The following is a 21440-nucleotide window of genomic DNA, read 5'->3' as shown; positions in this document are numbered from 1 at the left end:
AAATTCCTTCTCACTTTACCAATCAAAATATATATAGTATGAAATTAAGATTGAACTTTATGTCCCAGCAAATTGAAGTTCATAACTTTGATTGTCTGCAATTGATATGTGTTGTTAAAAAAAACAGTCAATGAAAAATGACCTTGTACTTCTGTGCCCTGTAATTTCCAAATTTCCATAAACATTCATTAAATAGTGAATTTTCAGTGGCAAATTACATCTTTCCATAGAGCACAACAATTGTTAATTGATGTCGTGAAAAGTGCACATCATGATCTGTCGGACCACTTTTCGCCTATAAAAACCTCATCTTTTGGCGGGTGAGCCCAGTTTTTGGCAAACTTTCCACCATGAGGAATTTAATCTACTGCTTTGTGCTTCTGATCGCCGCGAATGCAATCACGGCGAATCCCTGCGCCAAGCCGCCAGAGGTTGATCCTCGCTCCTGTTGCTCCTTTCCCATGCCGCTGCCAGAGGCTCTCGTGGCGGATTGCGTGGGCAAGTTCGGGGAGCAATCCAAAAGAGTGATGCAGTCCATCATGACCGGAGGTCCTCCGCGAGGAGCGGTGAGTTAGGGTGCCCAAGAATCCTAGAAGTTTCTGTATTGATCTCCTTCCGCAGTGTGTGGCCGAGTGCCTGTCCAACACCACCGGCGTGATCAGTGGCGTTGAGGTGAATGTGGAATTGCTGGTGGCCGGATTTAAGATGGCAGCTGACGGAATGCCCGAGTGGGATCCAGTGATTGAAGCTGGAATTCCCGAGTGCGCAGCAATGGTGAAATCACTGGAAGGGGAGTTTGAGAAGGCGGCCAAGCTGCCACCGCTCGATCCTGCCGATCCCATTTGCCACGCTGGGCCAGGATTCATGTTCTTCTGCACGGTGAAGACACTCTTCCAGTCCTGTCCCGCCAAGTACTACAAAGCCTCTCCGCAATGTGATGCACTGAAGAAATACGCTGACACGTGTCCTTTGGGCTTCTAAAGCTTCTGCTCATTAAGTTTTTAAAAGTGTAACGCATGAAATATAGTGGTGAATCATGGGAAACTTGCAGAAAATGGACAGTGATTGACCCCTTGGGCATTTTCTCAGTCAGGACACACAGAGAGTAGTGGAAATTTTACCGATTCTCGTTTGTGTCTCGGTTATCAAAACGCCGACAGTTAAATTAGAATTTGTACACTGGAAAAAATTGCGTACATTTTTTTCACTTCTTATCACGCAAAAACTCCCCAACATCATCATCAATAATCTCTATATGAGGCCATACTTGCTTGATATGATAAGACACCAAATATCTCTCATTCGGAGCTTACGCGGGACAAACAATATCCATTAGTTCGTATCATGAAGTTGTTGAAGAAGGTATGAAGAGTCGAAATTGAGACGAAATATTCTGCTAATTCAAAGTAATATATTTAATTGTAATATCCCTTGTTGAGAGACACTTTGACTACTTCCCACAATTGTTTAATCTGGTTGTTTTTCAATTCGAAACTGAACATGAAATGATCAGCATCTGTGATATTCCGCTTATTGGTGAAAATCTCATCAGCAATGCGAGATCCCATATGGAGGTTTCCAGTCGCGGTAATTCTGGTCTTGATCTTCTCACGCAGAGTTCCCAGAACATAAACATCATCCACCCAAAAGAAGGGTGTGGTTTCTGCCGCCTTGTGGAGCTTCTGAGCCACGTCAGTCGTCAGAAGAACTCCACATCCTGGACAGTAGACAGGATAAGTCGCATTCGGATACTCTTCAGGAGAAACGTACCATTTCGATCTCTCATCCCTGATCACTCCAGGTTTCCAACTGATGACACAGAACATGAAATCTCTTGTATTACTAACCCTGTTTACAAACTTCAGGATAAAAGGAGTGTTGACAAAGATATCGTCGTCTGATTTGAAGATGAATTGAGTTTCTGGGCAGAATTCTGTGGCCCATTTCATTGCCATGATGTGTTTGTAGGAAAGATTTCTGTAAGTGTCCACAAAATTGCCCTGAACAATGTCTTGGAAGAAGTCGCTTTCCGTCTGGATTTCTCTCTGCAAGTCCTGCGATTCGACGGTTCCCAAGAGAAACAGAACGCGATGATCGATTTTCCATCCTCCCCAGGTTTGTCGAATGTTGTCTCTGTTTTCCCGCTTTCGCGGCGCGCTGTGAATCAAGATGATGAACTTTGGCTTAACTCCCAATTGTCTGCACGATTTCTGATTGATGAGGTAATCAAAATCACTGAGATCGATCAGGAAGCGTCGGTCAGGAGCTGGAGGAGGGACATAATCAACCTCCCAAATCTTCTCGACGATATCCTTGGTATAGTTTTGAGATTTTCCTATCTTCCACATCACAATTGTGTACACAATGAGGACTAAACAGAGGAATATCCAACATTTCCGTCGTGATTTCCTGATAAATCTTCACAAATACAGATAAAAAAAAGGCGATCACTGAATGCTCTGCGATATTAAGCTAATTTTGCAACTTACAATTCAGTCATGTTCTCACGAAGCATTTCAACTGTACTTCAAATGAAAGTCTCATTCAATACTAAAATCACCTGTGATGCTCGACGAATATTTCACGTTTGTAAAACTGTTATCAATTGACAGAAATAGGAGTACTATCTAATTGAGAATTCTCGCGATTGTCGGTTATTTAGATGCCAATCTTGCACGAAAGTAATTGACTTTTCAATCGGGTTTCCCGAAAATTCAGATATTCAATTGTTATCTACTTACTGCTCTTCATGCCAATAAACCTTATTCCGAGTGTGGCAATAACTCAGAGCGCGAATGCGAATAAAAAGACAAGAGAAATATTATTATTAATTTATTGGGCGAATCAAATTCGTTGTCTTAACACTATTGACAGCATAGTATCCGTTTTCCTGGTATTTCTTCACAACTTGCCAGAGTTCTTTTATCTGATCGTTCTTCAATTCAAAACTGAACATAGTGTTGAGAGAATCTGTGATGTTTCTTGTTTTATCATAGAATATGTTATCAGTTATCCTAGACTTGAGTAAAAGATTGTTCACTGCTGTTATTTTAACATTGATTTTCTCGCGCAGAATCCCCAACACATAGGCATCATCCACCCAAAAGAAGGGCGTTCTTTCAGCCGCTTTGTGGAGCTTCTGAGCCACGTCGCTTGTTAAGAGAACTCCACATCCTGGACAGTAGACAGGATAAGTCGCATTCGGATATTCTTCAGGAGAAACGTACCATTTACAGTCTTTATCTCGAACGACTTTTGGCTTCCAACTAAGAGCACAAATGATGAAATTATCCAAATGACCAACTCTTTGAATGAACTGAGAAATAAGAGCTGTATTAACAAAAATATCGTCGTCTGATTTGAAGATGAATTTGGTTTCTGGGCAGAATTCTGTGGCCCATTTCATTGCCATGATGTGTTTGTAGGAAAGATTTCTGTAACTGTCCACAAAATTGCCCTGAACAATGTCTTGGAAGAAGTCGCTTTCCGTCTGGATTTCTCTCTGCAAATCCTGCGATTCGACGGTTCCCAAGAGAAACAAGACGCGATGGTCGATTCTCCATCCGCCCCAGCTTTGCCGGATGTTGTCTCTGTTTTCCCGATTTCGTGGCGCGCTGTGAATCAGGACGATAAACTTTGGTTGTGTCCTTAATTGTCTGCAGGACTTTTGGTTATTGACGTAGTCAAAGTCTCTGAGATCGATCAGGAAGCGTCGATCAGGAGCTGCAAATTCACTCTCGGTGATATTCTGGATGATTTGCACGTAATTTTGAGATTTTCCCGCATTCCAGATCACAAATGAATACGCGAAAAACACAAGAAAGAACAATATCCAATATTTGCGTCGGGATTTTCCGTGAAAATTGCGGTATTCAGTCATGGCGCTCAACACAATCCAACTGATATTCTTCAACTGAACTCTTAGCAAAAGAATGTAATTCCTCCGTCCTTATCAATGGTATGTTAAATTTAACTGATTGCTTAAATACTCGATAACGGAATAATTCACGAAATTCATTCATTATTGTTTTCTTCCTCTTTGTCAACGTAAAGCCAGGAATGATTTATTGGTTTGCGGAAATTCATATAGAAATTTCACATTTTGGACGAAAAATTTTATTCAAACATGTTATTTTATGAAACATGCTTATGATTTGATCTTCTAGCTTCGTTTCGTCTTAGTATAAATAGAATATAAATGTTTAAAATGAAAAATTTGTTAATTACACAAAATCGCGAAAGAGAAGAGAGTTTCTTCAGTGAGAAACAAAATGCTAATATGCAATTTTTGATGAATCGACGAAGAATTGATAAAATCTCCATGAGCTTTCAAGTTGACATATGTGCCTAAAAAAAACATACTCTTCTAGTGGCGGCAATTTATTGTTGTATTTTCGTCCAGTAGTTGTGATTAATTTGAAAGACAGAATGACCACTTTTCAATTCAATCTCTTTTATTTCGTACGACGTTTCGGGAGGTATTTTCTCCCTTCTCAATTACAATTTTGGTATTTCTCTTTATCTGCTGTTTGTAAAACTCCTTTTTGCGCTACTATTTATAAATAAGAGTGGAAAATGCGATTATATAAAGAGAAATTAAGGAAATATTATCAATATTTTATTGGCATCATAAGTAATTGTTGTATTAACAGTGTAGTATCCGTTATCCTGGTATTCCTTCACAACATGCCAGACGTCTTTTATATGATCGCTAGACATTTGAACACTAAACATATTTTTGAGGCAATCTGTGGCGTTTCTTGTTTTCTCAACGAAAATTTCTTCAATTGCTTTTGACCTAAGCAAAAGATCATTCACTGCTGTTATTCTCACATTGATTTTCTCGCGCAAAATCCCCAACACATAGGCATCTTCCACCCAAAAGAAGGGCGTGGTTTCTGCCGCCTTGTGGAGTTTCTGAGCCACGTCAGTCGTCAGAAGAAGTGCAAATCCTGGACAGTAGACAGGGTAAGTCGCATTCGGATACTCTTCAGGGGAAATATACCACTTCTCTTTCTCATCCCTCATAACTGGAGGCCCCCTATTCAAAACACAGAAAATGAAATCTCTCGTACTGTTCATATTAGTAAGCCTGTTTACGAAATGCAGGATGAAAGGAGTGTTAACGAAGATATCATCGTCGGATTTGAAGATGAATTGAGTTTCTGGGCAGAATTCTGTGGCCCATTTCATTGCCATGACGTGTTTGTAGGAAAGATTTCTGTAAGTGTCCACGAAATTGCCTTGAACAATGTCTTGAAAGAAGTCGCTTTCCGACTGGATTTTCCTCTGCAAATCCTGCGATTCAACCGTACCTAAGAGAAACAGGACGCGATGGTCAACTTTCCATCCTCCCCAGGTTTGTCGGATGTTGTCTCTGTTTTCCGTATTCATTGGAGCACTCGGGATCAGGGCAATAAACTTTGGATTCACTCCCAATTATCTGCAGGACTTTTGGTTGATGATGTAATCAAAGTCTCTGAGATCAATCAGGAAGCGTCGATCAGGAGCAACAAATTCACTCTCGGTGATATTCTGGATGTTTTGCACATAATTTTGAAGTTTCCTCACATTCCAGATCACAAATGAAGACGAGAGAAACACAAGGAAGAAAAATATAGAATATTTCCATTGTGATTTGAAACAAAAATGCCTTTGAACAATTGAGCTAATGAACATTGCGCCGATCACGATCACACTAAACTATTCTCCACCGGAACTCCCACTTTTTTTTAAGAAGTTAATTCTAATCGGAATTATGCTAAATTTAGCAGTAGATTTCTCTATCACGTTTAATTCATTTCGTGTGCCATTATTAAACTCCACGTGCCAGATAAAGTCCAGAACTGTTTTTTCCTTCAGCAAACACCTGTTCTGCTTTTGCTAAGTCTACAGTGGATCATGCGAAATTGTGAAAGGATGTGAAAAGCAAACGCCAAGATTAAATTATGGATGAACTGAGCGACGACTCGAATTGGGCCAATTTTCACATGAAAACATCAAATCGCCACAACTCGGGTTTAATGGCTTTTATCAAGGGGTTGCTGATATCGGATATGCAGAATATTGTTGTGATGGAAGAACGCCTTGCCATTCGTTTAGTAACACCGCCAGGAAGAGGAGCTCTCCGACTGATTTTCCCAAAGAACACACTTGAGAACAACATCTCTGCACGCTGCCATTGAGTACCAAGGGTCAGTGAGTGTGTGAAGAGTTCTTCTACAATACCGGGGTTTATCAGCGGAGGATTCCCGTGTCGTGGAGGGTTGAATCAGGGCGCTCCCTGCGTCTGAACGTCCGTTGAGGCGTCTCAGCTTTCTCCCCTTCAGGGAGAAGTTGCTATTGCATCCCCTTCAAGGGTGAGAAGATCAGAAAAATAAAGAGAAACCAAGAAAATATTATTAATTTACTTTATTGGCAGAATCAGTTTTGTTGCATTAACAGTATAGTATCCGTTTTCCTGGTATTTCTTCACAACTTGCCAGAGTTCTTTTATCTGATCGTTCTGTAATTCTAAACTGTACATATAATTGAGACAATCTGTGATGTTCCTTGTTTTCTCATAGAATATTTCATCAGTTATTCTAGACTTGAGCAGAAGTTTATCCACTGCTGTTATTCTCGCATTGATCTTCTCTCTAAGTATGCCCAGAACATAAACATCATCCACCCAAAAGAAGGGTGTGGTTTCTGCCGCCTTGTGGAGCTTCTGAGCCACGTCGCTTGTTAAGAGAACTCCACATCCTGGACAGTAGACAGGATAAGTCGCATTCGGATATTCTTCAGGAGAAACGTACCATTTGGATTTCGTTTCTCGTAGGACTTTTTGCGGCCAATAGAGATCACAGGTAATAAAATTACTAGGATTTTTCATTCTTTGAATGTATTGGGAAATAAGAGCTGTATTAACGAAAACATCATCATCTGATTTGAAGATGAATTTGGTTTCAGGGCAGAATTCTGTGGCCCATTTCATTGCCATGACGTGTTTGTAGGAAAGATTTCTGTAAGTGTCCACAAAATTGCCCTGAACAATGTCTTGGAAGAAGTCGCTTTCCGTCTGGATTTCCCTTTGCAAATCCTGCGATTCAACTGTTCCCAAGAGAAACAGGACGCGATGGTCAACTTTCCATCCTCCCCAGCTTTGTCGGATGTTGTCTCTGTTTTCCCGTTTTCGCGGCGCGCTGTGAATCAGGACGATAAACTTTGGTTGTGTCCTTAATTGTCTGCAGGACTTTTGGTTGATGACATAGTCAAAGTCTCTGAGATCGATCAGGAAACGTCGATCAGGAGCAACAAATTCACTCTCGGTGATATTCTGGATGATTTGCACATAATTTTGAGATTTTCCTATCTTCCACATCACAAATGAACACGCGAGAAACACAAGGAAGAAGAATATCCAATATTTCCGCCGGGATTTGGCTTGAAAGGTTCTGTGACCGATCATTCTGCTCAACACGTTTCAACTGAGTTGTTCACCGACAGAATTGTGACTTAAAGAAATTATCAGGAAATTTTATCAGGAGTGATGTTAAATTTAACTGATTGCCTAAATACTTGATTGATAACGAACTGATTCTCAAAATTCACTCATTATTGTTCCCTTCCTCTTTGTCAACGTAAAATTACAAATGATCTATCGGTTCGCGGAATTTTCATATAAAAATCTCACGCAATGCAATCAATTATATTGACTCGAATTATCATGCAATGGGAAGTGGAAAAGGGATTTCCTTTGGAGACATTTGGGAAGTGAAACATCAAGTACGACTGGTAAATTCTTTCAATTTAATGCAATAGTTCTTTTCTCTCATTAAAAATTGTAAATAGTTCTTTAATTCATGATACAACAATTTAAATAATTTCCGCTTTTTCTCCTAATTGGTTCATCCCTCTTAATCTTCTTTAGTCAGTTCTTTATCATATCCTTTAGACTTTTCCACCATTCTTCCATTCTTTTTTTCATCTCGCTTCCAATACCAAAATTGTTGTCAAATTGTCTACCCTAAACATTCTTTGTATTCTTTGACATTTTTCTTCACTTTCAAAATATACAATTCTTCATAATTCAAAACAATTAAATTAATTGTAATAATGACACATTTGCCTATCTCAATGCAATGAAATTAAAATTAGTTGCAAAGTAAGATCACAAAAAGCTAATTTTCAATCGCAATTGCATTTTTCTCATATTTGTCCCTATCTTTGACCATCTTTCGCATCATGTTAACTAAATATAAGATGAACCGCGCCAACTTCACTTGATATATTAGTCGCTAACATTGCCTAACTCAAGATACAATTTGTATTTCTGTACTATATCTGGAAATTTCCTATTTAAATTTAAGTACTAAGATTTTACAGAGTCAGTAAATATAGGTTTTCTATTATTGGTGATTAAATGGACCCTTTTTCCAGGTCAGTATTGTTGTTTTCTTGGTAATATCGTTACATAAAAGAATTATTAGGGTTTTCTTTCTTTCATAAATATTTTTTTGAAGATTAAATGCAAATTATTAAATATTTTCTTCTATAGTTTATATCTTGAACTGATATATATATTCATCTTCCTCAGATACTTTTGCTAATACTCTATTATTTCTCCTCTGCTTTTGGATCATAGATTTATTTACAAATTTGGGTCTAAATGATTTTTCTTCCTCCATTTTGCACTTCTCTTCCTTATTTCTACATCTCTGATAATTCCATTCTCCCTTTTCTTTCTTTTATAGATATCCATCGCCTTCCATTCTGCATCCTCTCAATATTGTTATTATCTATCTTTGATTACATTACTTTGCATCTGTTAGCTATTTAATTCATTAGTATTTGCTTTATCTTCTAAGACATTTACGCAATTTAAGGATACTTTCATTATAACTTTGCTGTTTATTGGAAATCTCACATGAATTTCCCCTTCATCTTAAGAAAGTGTTTATTATATGGCATGAGGACAATGAATTACATTTTACAGAGAGAGAATGAAAAGAACTTTATAGCTGAATTACCCGTTGTGATCTGACTATCAAGAATAAACTAAAACGCTTTGCCATTTCTCTCCCACATTTCCACAGTTCACAAAATTCATCAACACACTACATTTTATTTACAAATTAATTACACTTACTCTTAAGATGATTTCCTATCTTACTTTTGCCCACACCTTCGAATTTTACTTGCAAAATGCATTACCAATTTAAGGGGTTTCATCGCACTTATACACAATTATTATTATTACAATTTTACTCATTCTTTTTTTATCTTTAAAACATCACATCTTGCATTAATGCAGTTCTTTAATTAAACATGTTCTATAGATAAATCTCTCATCATGATATCTGTTTCTTTCTTTCTTTCTCTTTTTGGGCAATACACTTCGTAATGCTTATGTTCACTGTCCATTTATTACTCTTTATGCCTTTGCGTCATTTCACTTAATGGCCTTTTTCCATTGCAAAGTGAACATTTTCTAAGTTAATAAGCGTTTTACAGTTGCTTCATTCGCTCACTTATTTGTGTGCTCTTAGGTTTTCCTCAATAACACGCGCTCGCATAATCATCTCTTCCCTGGTATTGTTTTGTGTGTGATTTGTTACAGTGACTCATGGAACAAGTAAAGCCTCTTATTAATCATTAGGCGTGATTTACACTTGCTCTTCCATCTTAACATTAACTTAGGGTTAATATGGAAAATGAGCTAATAAAATTAAAATGTAATTTAAGGTATATAGTTGATATAAATTACAGATACACAGAATTGCTGATGAACACTTGACTATAAATTACTCATCACTCTACCGTTCTTCGAAGTAAACAACAAAAATAAACTTAGTGTGCATTATTCAATAAATTTGCCGAATCTCAATGGATTTTTTTCTTCTCCCCCCTCAAAAATACTCCCCCAGGAAATTTCTTTTTGCAGAGCACATCGAATTAAACATTGGCACAATTCTCCTGGAACAGTATTCTTGACATACGAGATTCTCATACAAGTTTTCAAACATAATATTGCATTGTCTCATTACAAAATAGATGAGTTTGTGCTACAATGTGTCTCACAGGACATTAAAATAAGGATCCTGCAGCTTCAGTGTGCAATTGTTTGTCGAATGGAGGTATATTTCTGCCTTCTAATGTCTCTAATAGTGACTGTTTCTCTCTCTCTTTCTTCGCATTCAGCACATTTGAAACTCCCTCAACAGGTAATGTGTTGTGGCTGAGTTTTGCCAGTAAGTTTTGCCTCCTTGATATGTCAAGATGTTTGAGTCTCTCTCACACGCTTCCACAATCCAATTATAATAACCTCTACGTGGATGTAACAATTTTCCACAGCGTGACAATTTCACGCTCCTTGAGATCGGGAATTGTGAAAAAGAACAGGGAACTTGTGGCATTCAGTCTTCCATTGACAATACTGTTCATTTGTCCACGCGTGAGGAACAACGGATTGAGGGGTGTAATTGTCATATTTGTCCTCTGCACCAGCGTTCCCGTCACGTGAACATCATCAATCCAGAAGTACGGACTCCGCTGCGCCTCTCTGTACAGCATCACCACGGCATCTGGCGAATAGATGATGCTGAAGCCCGGACAGTAGGCAGGATAGTACTTGCCCGGATATTCTTTCGTGCTCACGCGCCATTTCGACCTGAAGCTGCGTTTTACGCGCGCCCCAGACACTTCATAGCACGCCACAAGTCGCCTCCTGTCCACGCCATTCTCCAGAAAATCAAACATCGTGGGTGAATTCACGAACACATCATCGTCCGTCTTGAGCAGAAAGTGCGCCTCGGGACAGGAGTAGGTGAACCATTTGAGCGCCATCGCGTGCTTGTACGTCATGTTCCGATAGGCATCGATAAAGTTGCCCTGAATCAGGTCCCCATACTCCTGATTCTCCTCCACCAAATCCAGCTGATCGTCCGCCGAGGCAACAGTGCCCAGAAGGAACAGGAGACGCGCCCGCGCATCATCCCGTCCCCACGTTCGCCTGATCAGATTCCTCTTTCGCCAATTGCCCGGCGCACTGTGCACGAGGATCAGCACCAGTGGCTGCAGATGCAGCTCACTGCAGCTCTTCTGTCCAATCACATACTCAAAGTCCACCAAGTCAATCAATTTGCTCCTGTCCTCCGGCGATAGGTGCTCCAGCGTGGCCTGTGGACCGCCCGGCCAGCCGCTGGAGTTGGACGCGTGCTGCAGAGGAAGGCCATAGCGATAGGTGAGTTCAGTCGTTGGCACCAATTGAGGCTGTGACGCTCGCCAGATGGTTATGCACAGGAGCAGCCCGATGAAGAGCACCAGAATTGAACGACGCTCGTAGAAAACCATCAGTCAGCTAAGTTTCTCCACTTTCCATTCTGCAAATTCAAGAAAGACAAGCCAGATTAGGACGTTATGTCGACAATTTTTCTACGCCAGCAAGGTTATTTGCACACACGTGCGTAGAAAAAAGCCTTTTTCCCTCTTATCAATTTTGCTATGGACTAATTGAAGCAAATTAACTACAAAACACCAAATGAGCAAAGCATATCGCTCATATTATAATAATTAATTTGACGCTGATAAAAATGGTGTCAATTTGGCGTCACGTTATACATTGATAAGCACTGAGTAATGCCAAAGATCAATACGTAATCCATTTAATATTACAATCTCGTTAAAGTCATGACATTTTAATATCAATCAAAAATTTCTCCTCACAATTTTCAAACACACATTTCAAGTGGATATTCAAAATACGTGTAATAAAATATTAACGAGTTCACCTTGATTACAAAAAAAGAGTTTAGCCTCAATATTGGATGACCATAAGAAGATTTAGAGGAGAGCGGGGCACAGTATTAGTTTTTCCTTCAAATAGAGCTTCAATTCCCAATGCAATTAAATCTTCTTCAGAGTTGAAATGAATCAAAGTACGGAAAAGTTGAGGAAGAAAGCTGTTTGAGTGCGATAATTCTCTTCATCTCTATTATTGACAAGAGACACACATATAACATCCGCCCTTATATTTTTCTACAGTCAATATTACACATAGACTTTCTCATGAAGGCCAGTGTAATTCTGTGAAATAGCGTTCGGTCACACCCAATTGGATTGTGCAATTGATATGAAATGAAGTTGATATTCTTATCTCCAGTGCGTCACACAAAGCGAACTCATTTATTGCACTTATCAAGCAATCAGACAATGTCGCACAATACTTGTAACACCCTTTGTACACACCGAAAATGAAGGAAAAGACATGTTGTACGACACTCTTTAATCCACCAGCAAAAATTTAAATAGTTGGACAATTTTAACGATACGTGACGATATTACAATATTTTTTTGGCATGATTTGACCTCAGAGATAGTCATATTGCCCATGTTTTTCCTCCCATGTTAAATATTTTATCCAACAACTCTGTGATTATGTCGAGCAAGAGTGAAGGAGAGAAAAACTCAAAGAGAATTCATTTATTGGCACACAATTCTCGGGGAAAATATCACGATTTACACTCTTCTCTCTTCCATGAATTTTTCACAACATTGCAAATTGACATGATTATTATGAAGAGAACTTTTTCTAATATTTATAATCCTGTCTAATGGAATAGCCTTAAGATTCCTGAACACTTATTTATACCGAGAGACAGAATAGATTATTATAACACTTCTCACCAGTCTTCACACATTGTCGGTCACAGTCCGAATGATTGGCTCTTTCTTCGGGATTGTAGAGTCAAATATGTCAATATGGTGATCACTTTATCTAATCTTTTTCGGGCATTTGTGCTCATGGTGTCTACAGAGGCCAATTGAAAACCATACGGGACTGATAAGCTCCGATCAATAAGTTAATATTTGTATTTTAAAATTAATCTTATCCCAGAAATCTACAGCTAATAAATTTATATTTTACAGACACTCTAAAGTGGATTTTAATTCTTGGAACTGTGTGAATGACGTCTTTTTAATGAGAGTTCCTCAAAGATATGACTTTATCAACACCATACAACTCACAATGATAAGCTTTCTCCGTGTCTAAGCTTCACAGCAGACCTCAAAACACAGACAATTTTCAATCTAATCTCAGAAACATTGAATTTCTCTGCAATATGAAATGCCAGAAGGGAATAAATTTACTGAGAACTATGATAAAGCAACATTATATTGCTCTTTTGTACGAATAAAACTCATCTCATGTTCAATATCAACACATAAAGTATTTACAGTGCGAAATAGACACGAAATCACCTTCAAACGCACGCTTGCATTCATTTATTTGGGATTACCATGCTGAAATAGTATGTTTGCACATGAGGAAATGTGAATAGAATAAGGTTACAAGCAAATAAACCACCACTTCTGATTGATTTACTTTATATATTTTATAGTCTTTTAGCTCCTAATCATTGGGGAAATTCAACAAATAATCGTGTGCTAATAAACATTAACATCTATTTAAATTACACTCAACAAGTAACTTATCTGCAAAATCTAATATTTATTGGGGCTTTCAAATGTGCTTTCATAAAATATGCACGAACTTTGAGCGTGATAAACTTCAATGATATTGAGCTAATTGGGAAAACACAAGAGGATTATAAACAAATCAATCACATGTAAGTAATTTCAAGTCAAGGACAATTGTACTTTCAATCTCATCTGAATAGTGATAAAAATAAGTAGAGCAGCAATATCACTTTTGCATCCTCTCTTTGCCTTACCATGAAGGATTTTATGTTGGCAGAGGAAAGTTGTGTCTCTCTCTCGAGAGAAGGAGATTTAATGAGCAGTTCCATACGATAGAGTTAATGGACAAAGACAGTAAAGAAGTGGTGAAAAGTGATATTTCTCATTACCGAAATAATTATTCCTAAATTTATCACATAAATTGCCAAAGAAGTGTACCATTTTTTGGCTATTTCGTTATGAATTCTGGGCATAAATCCAGTAATATTTGACATATGTAAATATTCATAGTGGCGATTTTAACACATTCATCGTCATATGACTTAAATCAGCTCCCGAAAGCGTATTTTATATTTACATAAAAAGTTACTTTTGCACATATTTGTGGAAAAGAAAGTAATTGAATGGAAAACATGTGAACAGAGTCGATTTTATTTTCATAAATAATTCCATATATTTTATATGTGAGAATTTATGAGAAAGTATTTCCAGTCAAAATACATACAATTCCATGTCAACAATGCAATCATTGCAAATTCACCCTCTTTTTTCTCCAGAAGACATCTTCAGATCTAAATTTTATCGTTTCTTACATAAAAAAAATCAATACAATTACAAGAAAATGCTTTCAAAATATAGAATTGACTGTGGAAAATTCGAAAATCCATAAAATTTACAGAATAACATGCTTTTTGAGACATTAATTCTTCTAGATTTAAATAAGAAATAAAAGTTTTCAGTGTTCTTGGAGAGTCTCATGAACATAAAATACGAAAATATCCCATTTTCAGTGGCATTTCTTAGCCCAGAGAAAGAAATCTCAATGTTGAACATTTATGTTGCCTGACAAAAATAAAATATAATGGAGAAAATATTGCACTGAGAGACTTTGCTTTGAATGTGACACCGACAAGTCTACAATTTGACTAACCGTGACATGTTTTCGTCTGTCCTTTTGTTGTTTTCCTTCGCATCAGCATTTTTCTTTTCTCAACACCGGGAGAGAATTGTTATATTTGGATTGGAAAAATTCCGCATTCATCTCGTGATCGCCCAGATTTCTCGTCAACATCAATCAAAGGCGAACTGGCGAGCACACTTCATTCGTCACATTGCAATCACGAGACTCTCTTCGCACACATTTTGCCATAAGACACACAAACTATAATTAAGTAGGAGGAAAAGTTTTAATTGATAGAGAAAATAACACGGCGTGTATTTGTGCACACGGAAAGTAGATCACAAAATGTCTTGTGACTTGCTGGCAAAAATTTTATGACACTTTCAAGCATCATCACCTGTTTTTTCCCATCAATTACTTCAGACTCAATTCGCTGAATTGAACCCAATTTCACTAATTCGTAAACATACAATTATTATTTCATGTTCTTGCCTGGCAAAAGTATTAAGCATGAAAGGAGTTTTTCTCTCTCTCTCTCTCTCTAAATTTTATGGATTTACCCCGTGGAAAAGTGGTGCAAAGTGAGGTATTTTAAAAATAATATTGATACAAAGAATTCCACCCACATCAATTCACACCATCTGAAATCTACGCAAAACGCACACAAATTGCCTTTTTCTCAAAATAAATATAAACATTTCAAGTTGGAATTGTTTAGTCGGAAAAGCCGTAGATGAGGCAAATGATCTTGAGAAACCTACAAAAGTCGACTTCTCGCGCCGCCTTTCAATGAAGCAAGGTGAAACACGTGGAAATTGAATTCGTCGCCTTTTGATATACACTGTCGTCGACTATTTATATCACACACACGGAAAAAAACACTTTCAACAACTCACTTTGGCTTCTCAATTCAACACTTTTGTGCACAGAGAGCAGTTTTATTTAAAGTGAAATGCTTCGCCAGACAGCAACTCGAGGAGAATAATTAGCAGAACTCACAGGAGTTGAAAGGGAACTTTGAGTTGATGAAAGAAAACATAATTAATCTAATTGTTGAAAATGATTACGCAGAGAGACAAACAAACAATTTATCGAAGTGCCCTTATTAAGTGCAACCTTTTCTACTCCAATTAATCAGGAACATTATCACCATAAATGTATCATCAATTTACATAATGTTGATGATGTTTAGATACTTAATTTAAATTTTAGTGAATAAACAGCCTTTTCACCTTATTTCCCCCCAAAAAAAAGGAAGAAAACCATAGATTTGCATGGAATTTCAATTAAAATTTGTTATTGAATATCCGCTTCGCCACTCTTCCAACACACGTTATAGTGGGAAAATTCTAAATTTAATACCTCGCATGAGTGTTTTTCATTAGTAAACATTTATTGTACATGATCATTTCGTTCAATACACACCAATATACACCATACAAACCATATTTAGTCCAAACAGAGCGTGTGAAGACAATTTGTAAAACTTTATTATTACATATATATGAATTTTCCCAAACATCAATGCATTGGTCTGTGGAATTTTCTCTGAAAAACTCCCCCAAAAGCATCGCGACCACAAAACTCCATAAGAATCTCATGAAAAATTCATTTTTTATCAGTAAAATATTCACGTATGATTTTTCCCATGATGTGTGTGAGGCCTTTTCGGGTGAATGAGGAAAAGAAGAAAAAGAAGAGGAGAATTTGTGTGAATCAACCACTATTTGGATTGGATAAAAATATCATAATAAGTAGAGACAGAATTTTTTCCGTGGTAAGAAAATAGATAAGGAGTGAAAATATCAATTGACCTTCCAAACACTGAATAACTTCAATAAATGATGGGGGCGCCTCTCGTCATCTCCTCACGCCCAATCGATTCCATCGTCGATCATTGGCACGCATTGCGCGAGGGTGGAAAGGAAAAGGGCTCAAGTGTGTTTAATTCATGAATGAATCATGTGTACGATAGTGAAGAGGCGCAGAGCATTTATTGTCCAAGGTTGTGATGATGTTGGTCTCCTCCGTATTATTATTGATTTTCCTCCACTGATGGTCAATAGACGTTGAATAATGAAGTGTTGCAGGTAATGAATGTGAGAAGAATCAATAGGCAGCCACACTCTTGCAGCTATATAATTTACTTCTGGGTGGGAAGTGGGACTAAAAAGAGGTGGTAAGACTCATCCAATAACCAATTCACAATGCCGATCAAATTGTTTGCTCTCCATCAACAACGCCGCGCAACTAACAGCCTCCATAATGGCAGGGCAATAGGGTTTAGTAGTAATATAAAGGCATAATTACGTGAAATCAATTATCTTATGAAGGGATATGTCATTACATACGACTCTGCCCAATATCCATCATTCATTTAGAGCCTAATGGGCCAAGGTTGAGCAAACCCAAAGAAGTACAATAACAAAAAATTAACTATCCTACGTCGTAATGGTGAAAACACAGCATTTGTAATTTGTAATTTGTCCGCGATCATCTCTTTCTTCCCCTCGCGTTTCGTGTATGTTCTTTCCTACTCTGTCAGCGTCCGACTCTGACATGTCGAGACAGCCACTGTGCGAGTAGGAAGGAAAATACACGAAACGCGTGGGGAAGAAAGAGATGATCGTGGACAAATTACAAATTACAAATGCTGTGTTTTCACCATAAGCAACAAAAAGTAACGTTTTGTCACTGAGTTTGTGGAACATAAAATTCCCCAAAATTGCTTTCCCCATAATTATCAGCATTAAGGTACGGAAATGAAGTGTATTAATCGAAAAGGATATTTTGGTCATTGTTGCAAATATGTAACCAGAAATTCTTAACACATTCGCACACTGAAGAAGCAACACCATAAAATCACTAATGTGATTTATAATTGGGTTTCTCCCAAGCAACAATAATAAATAATAACATATAACTAATATGATTCTGTTGGAATGTACTTTGCTCAACACACGCGCGTCCGGAAAATTTCACTAAAAATACGTGACATGGTCATGAAATACAAAGCTTATGTAGTGCTGTAAACAAATTTGGATAGTTAATCTAGCACAAATACAATTATCACACAATTTGAAACGGTTTGAGTGGCTAATAAAAGACTTTTAGTGGTCAATACGTGTTATTGCATTCGTTGTGAAACTTCACCACTAGAAAAAAAAACACAGTCAGACAATTAATTCGCGCAAGCTGCGTGCAGATGAAAGTGATGATCTTGCACAATTTTCTCAAGGGAAAAGTGGTAAAAAAAATCGGCTCTAAAATGCCAATTGAACAGACGGAAATCCACCCGCAGCAACAGAATTGCCATCCAACCCACACCTTTGCAGCACACGCAACAATTAAGCTGCCGGCGAATCGAGGGAATTATAGGGCGATAAGAGCTTCTCGATGACGACCACGCAAGACGGTCATCGCGTTGCCTGAGAACCCCCAACAACAAGAGGGTGGAAAAGAGTCATGTGGCGTGTGCTGAATTTAAGGAGCACGATATGTGGAAAGTTCCACCTTCCGGGAGAAGGGTGGAAAGTAATAATAAAAAAAGAAGAGAACTTTCCACCACACAACATGTGAATTTTTGATGGACGCAACAGTAAAAGTAGCAAATAAGCTCTCTCTCTCTCTCGCTCTTGTACTACAGTTGGAGCCCCGCAAGGTATAAAATGCATCCCTTCATTTCCTACATATTACAGACTCTCTCAAACATACGATAGCACGTGAATATGGAAACAGGTGTTGAACAGAGTTACTGCAGAAATTGATAAAAGATTGTATTTTTTCCGTATGTGTCACGCATGTTCGATTTGTTCCATGAAATATCAAGAGGTTAAGATTAGCTAATTTACCAAAAGTTTATGTGATAGATAAGCAATCATGTTCTTCTATCAATCCAGTTGAGCTTCTTTATCATCACAACAGAAACACCTAAGTATTAAACACAACTAGAACTCATTATTCACCAGGGAAAACATCTGTTTTATGCATTAAATAAACAAGGCAAGAACAGTGTTTTGTGCAAGAAATGGCTGAGATTCAGGACATGATTTCACGACAGGACAAAGAGAGGTTAATACGCCTTAATGAACCGAGACAGAGTCAAATCGTAAGATGAGCAAAAGGATTTTATATCATTTTTTTTAAGGGAACAAAGCGTTGACCTCTGTTTTATTATGACAAGCTGTGCGTGCTTTATCACAAGACAACTCTGCAATTTCTTATTCACTTATCTGGAACTTCCTTCCGCTTTTAATGTGTCAGATAAAAAGAATGCATTGATAAAGATTGCATTCATTATAATATGAAATTTGACGCTAAATTGAGACCTTATTTCTTAAATGAAATAATTGTCATACCAAGAATTGTTCTCAGACAGAGACTTAATAACTTAAACACTCACTCTGTCGACAACCAAGATAACGTTCTCCGCATTGTCAAGTTGTTATCAATTTATCACAATTTCTATGTCCTCATTCCATACTTTTTTTCTCATTTTCACCCATTTAAGCTGCTTTCTTTAAAAAAGAAAAAAAAACCTTTCCGTCTTATCTAGACTAGATTTCCCCACTCTGACTCTAATCCCACATTTTCCCAGAAAATTCTATATTGTATGGCGAATGCGGGGGAAATAATAAATTCATGATCCATCGCCTTAACTATCTGTTGCAAGTGGGGTCGGTTAAGCGACTGGGTGAGACTCTAGAACTCGAGGAGGTTCACGGAGAGGAAATGACTAGAAAACATATCGATTGAAAATTTTATTCAACTATTTTTCCACACCTTCAATGCCTCACAAATAAACACTTGAGAGAAAATTTACATGTTATGCCATAAGAGATAAGAAATTTGACCTTTTTCTCTCCACTGGACGATTGTATCACTTAAATCTCCCACTTTCGCCCACTCTCGTGTCTGCTCATTTCCTCTGGTCAGACACTCATGCCAAAAGCTCTGTGCAGGGGGCCAACTTGGCACAGTTGGAGCGCCAAGGATATGGAGGCCCTTCAAGCAGGGCAGGATAAGGGGATATGTGTAAATTTTATGGCACCAGAAAATTTCCATTTTTGGCCTTCGAGCGCAAAGAAAAGCGGGAAATGAAAGCCAGGAAAAGAAACACTTTCATGTGGGGGAGGAAAAAGGTGACTGAACACGCAAATCAGGACAATCATCCAGGAATCTCTCACCAACTCTCTCTCTCTCTCTTTTAGCGCTCCTCATGTGGGATATATTGGGGAGCATGTTGAAAAAGGGAGAAAAATTACACGCCAGAGATTCTCTCCTTCACGTGGAACACACGGAAGCATCCGAAAGACCGCCAAGGGGAAACCAAATCGATGTATAGACTGGGAAGTTGCATGTTCCAATGCAAATTGCCTACAAGTCTATATAGAAAATTGGTTTCTATAAATAATTGTTTGTCTCCTGGTTAAATTTGGCGAGTAAAACAAGGTTTGTTGTGTCTGCACATGAAGGGGGGCAAAAAAGAGAGAAAATTCTGTCTTCCCTTCTAACTGGTGTGTTAGAGAGAAAGGCAAGAAAAAGAAAAGAACAATAGAGGAAGTAAGAGAGTTAACTTCCTTAGAAATGGATATTTTATTGATTTTTTCAGATGAAAGAAAGACATTAAACACACCTTCATTAACCTTTAGCGGTATGATTATGTCAAAACTCATACATTCATTTTTTATTAATCAATTTATTTGGAAAACTTTATGTGATTATGAGTGTCTTAAGTAGCGTAAGAGATCTTCTTTCCAATGAAAAACGACATGTGTGACCGAGATATTGATTTTTAGACCAAAAAGACGTCCAACTATTAAGTTCCCCGAGACTTCAGGCCGAGAAATGGTGCCAAAAACCGGAGAAATGCTGCATCACTGTTTGGGAATTAATACTTTTGGTCAATGACCGAATTTAGATGGGTTAAACCAGTTTTTCTGTCTGTTTTATCATAAATGTTAATATTCTCGTAACCGCAAACGTGCGTCAATGTCTGGGATTTAATCGCGAATTAACACAACAATTAGGTTAAACTATAGATAAGTTATCAGTTGCTCGTCTGAAGCGTGTGACTAATAATCAGGGGGTGTCATTAAACCCTTAGTGAATAACAAAACAGACGTTAGATAAATCCATATTTTCGAAATAATGCCTCCAGATATTCGAGATAAAATTTCACCCAATAAATTTCTGCAATTTCGGCATTCGTTGCGAGGCCTGCGAAGGGTTAAGTGTTGAGAAATGGCACATTTCTTACCTCAGCTATTAGTAGGAGTCGCAATGAATTCCAACACCTCTTGGCAGTGAATCATAGAGTTGCTCATCGACCTGATGTCGCTCTATTGGGTTTTTCTGGCCGAAAATCCACAACATCCCTCACGAGGCAGAGTCATCTCGCGTGCGAAGAGCCTGTGGAGCAGTCCGCGTGCTCCGCTCATTGAGGTACCGCTGGGAAATTTCCACAGTGGCACATGCCTCCACCTCACACCCCACGGGGGCGCGCTCACCTTCCCCGAAATCTGCACACCCTTCGCAGTGTCACGCCTAAACAAACTTGAGTTGCGTGGAAGGATGCTGGAGGGATGAATCTGTCGCCGGATCGCACACGCACGGATTTTTCACCAGCACCACACCACCTGGCCACTCTCTTGCTGCGGCTCCACCGCTGGAGCCTCCGGTTGACTCTCTGGTAGTACTTTTCGCCACACCAAGTGCCACAACTTGCCTCTGCCGCACGGATAAAAAAACTAAAACTGCATGAAGAGAAACATACGCCAGTATAATAGTCAGTTGCCAACTGTGCTACGCCGATGTGACTCCGACAGGGGAATTCGGGTGAATTTTCAATCTTCGCGCC

General features: G+C 38.3%; 5 protein-coding genes across 6 annotated transcripts; 1 reads left to right on the top strand and 4 right to left on the bottom strand.

Annotated features, from left to right (window-relative positions):
• Positions 1-350: 350 nt before the first annotated feature.
• LOC132261054 (general odorant-binding protein 66-like) lies at positions 351-981 on the top strand. The gene is made up of 2 exons (XM_059759569.1): positions 351-566; positions 622-981. Exons 1-2 carry the CDS (start codon positions 351-353, stop codon positions 979-981), a joined length of 576 nt encoding a protein of 191 aa, XP_059615552.1.
• A 434-nt stretch (positions 982-1415) lies between these two features.
• On the bottom strand, positions 1416-2500 carry LOC132261052 (beta-1,3-galactosyltransferase 5-like). Its single transcript, XM_059759564.1, has 2 exons — positions 2490-2500; positions 1416-2418 (listed from the first exon to the last, which is right to left on the bottom strand). Exons 1-2 carry the CDS (start codon positions 2498-2500, stop codon positions 1416-1418), a joined length of 1014 nt encoding a protein of 337 aa, XP_059615547.1.
• A 327-nt stretch (positions 2501-2827) lies between these two features.
• Positions 2828-5394, bottom strand: LOC132261050 (uncharacterized). The gene is made up of 2 exons (XM_059759563.1): positions 4651-5394; positions 2828-3748 (listed from the first exon to the last, which is right to left on the bottom strand). Exons 1-2 carry the CDS (start codon positions 5392-5394, stop codon positions 2828-2830), a joined length of 1665 nt encoding a protein of 554 aa, XP_059615546.1.
• Positions 5395-6098: 704 nt separating this feature from the next.
• On the bottom strand, positions 6099-7450 carry LOC132261048 (UDP-GalNAc:beta-1,3-N-acetylgalactosaminyltransferase 1-like). Its single transcript, XM_059759561.1, has 2 exons — positions 6411-7450; positions 6099-6351 (listed from the first exon to the last, which is right to left on the bottom strand). Exons 1-2 carry the CDS (start codon positions 7448-7450, stop codon positions 6099-6101), a joined length of 1293 nt encoding a protein of 430 aa, XP_059615544.1.
• Positions 7451-7768: 318 nt separating this feature from the next.
• LOC132260634 (beta-1,3-galactosyltransferase 5) lies at positions 7769-21365 on the bottom strand. Of its 2 annotated transcripts, XM_059758880.1 has the most exons (3): positions 20841-21365; positions 10307-11363; positions 7769-10270 (listed from the first exon to the last, which is right to left on the bottom strand). In XM_059758880.1, exon 2 carries the CDS (start codon positions 11332-11334, stop codon positions 10309-10311), a length of 1026 nt encoding a protein of 341 aa, XP_059614863.1. In that variant the 5' UTR covers positions 11335-11363; positions 20841-21365; the 3' UTR covers positions 7769-10270; positions 10307-10308. The 2 variants fall into 2 exon arrangements, with proteins under 2 accessions (XP_059614863.1, XP_059614862.1); XM_059758879.1 differs by lacking the exon at positions 20841-21365 and adding an exon at positions 12667-12723 and having other exon boundaries at positions 7769-11363.
• Positions 21366-21440: the final 75 nt, after the last annotated feature.

This window comes from Phlebotomus argentipes, unplaced genomic scaffold (assembly GCF_947086385.1).
Source record: "Phlebotomus argentipes unplaced genomic scaffold, Phlebotomus argentipes genome assembly scaffold_18, whole genome shotgun sequence".
Taxonomy (NCBI): Eukaryota; Metazoa; Arthropoda; class Insecta; order Diptera; family Psychodidae; genus Phlebotomus; species Phlebotomus argentipes.
The sequence above is the reverse complement of the archived record's forward strand: the minus strand, read 5'-3'. Positions and strand labels throughout refer to the sequence as shown.

Excerpts from the sequence above, each read along its gene's own strand:
- LOC132261054 (XM_059759569.1), top strand. The coding sequence starts at position 351 with ATGAGGAATTTAATCTACTGCTTTGTGCTTCTGATCGCCGCGAATGCA. Across the intron at positions 567-621 it reads GAGGTCCTCCGCGAGGAGCG|TGTGTGGCCGAGTGCCTGTC; the intron begins GTGAGTTAGGGT and ends CTCCTTCCGCAG.
- LOC132261050 (XM_059759563.1), bottom strand. The coding sequence starts at position 5,394 with ATGAATACGGAAAACAGAGACAACATCCGACAAACCTGGGGAGGATGG. Across the intron at positions 3,749-4,650 it reads AGGATAACGGATACTACACT|AATATCACCGAGAGTGAATT; the intron begins GTTAATACAACA and ends CAAATCATCCAG.
- LOC132261048 (XM_059759561.1), bottom strand. The coding sequence starts at position 7,450 with ATGATCGGTCACAGAACCTTTCAAGCCAAATCCCGGCGGAAATATTGG. Across the intron at positions 6,352-6,410 it reads AAACTGATTCTGCCAATAAA|GGGATGCAATAGCAACTTCT; the intron begins GTAAATTAATAA and ends TCACCCTTGAAG.
- LOC132260634 (XM_059758880.1), bottom strand. The coding sequence starts at position 11,334 with ATGGTTTTCTACGAGCGTCGTTCAATTCTGGTGCTCTTCATCGGGCTG.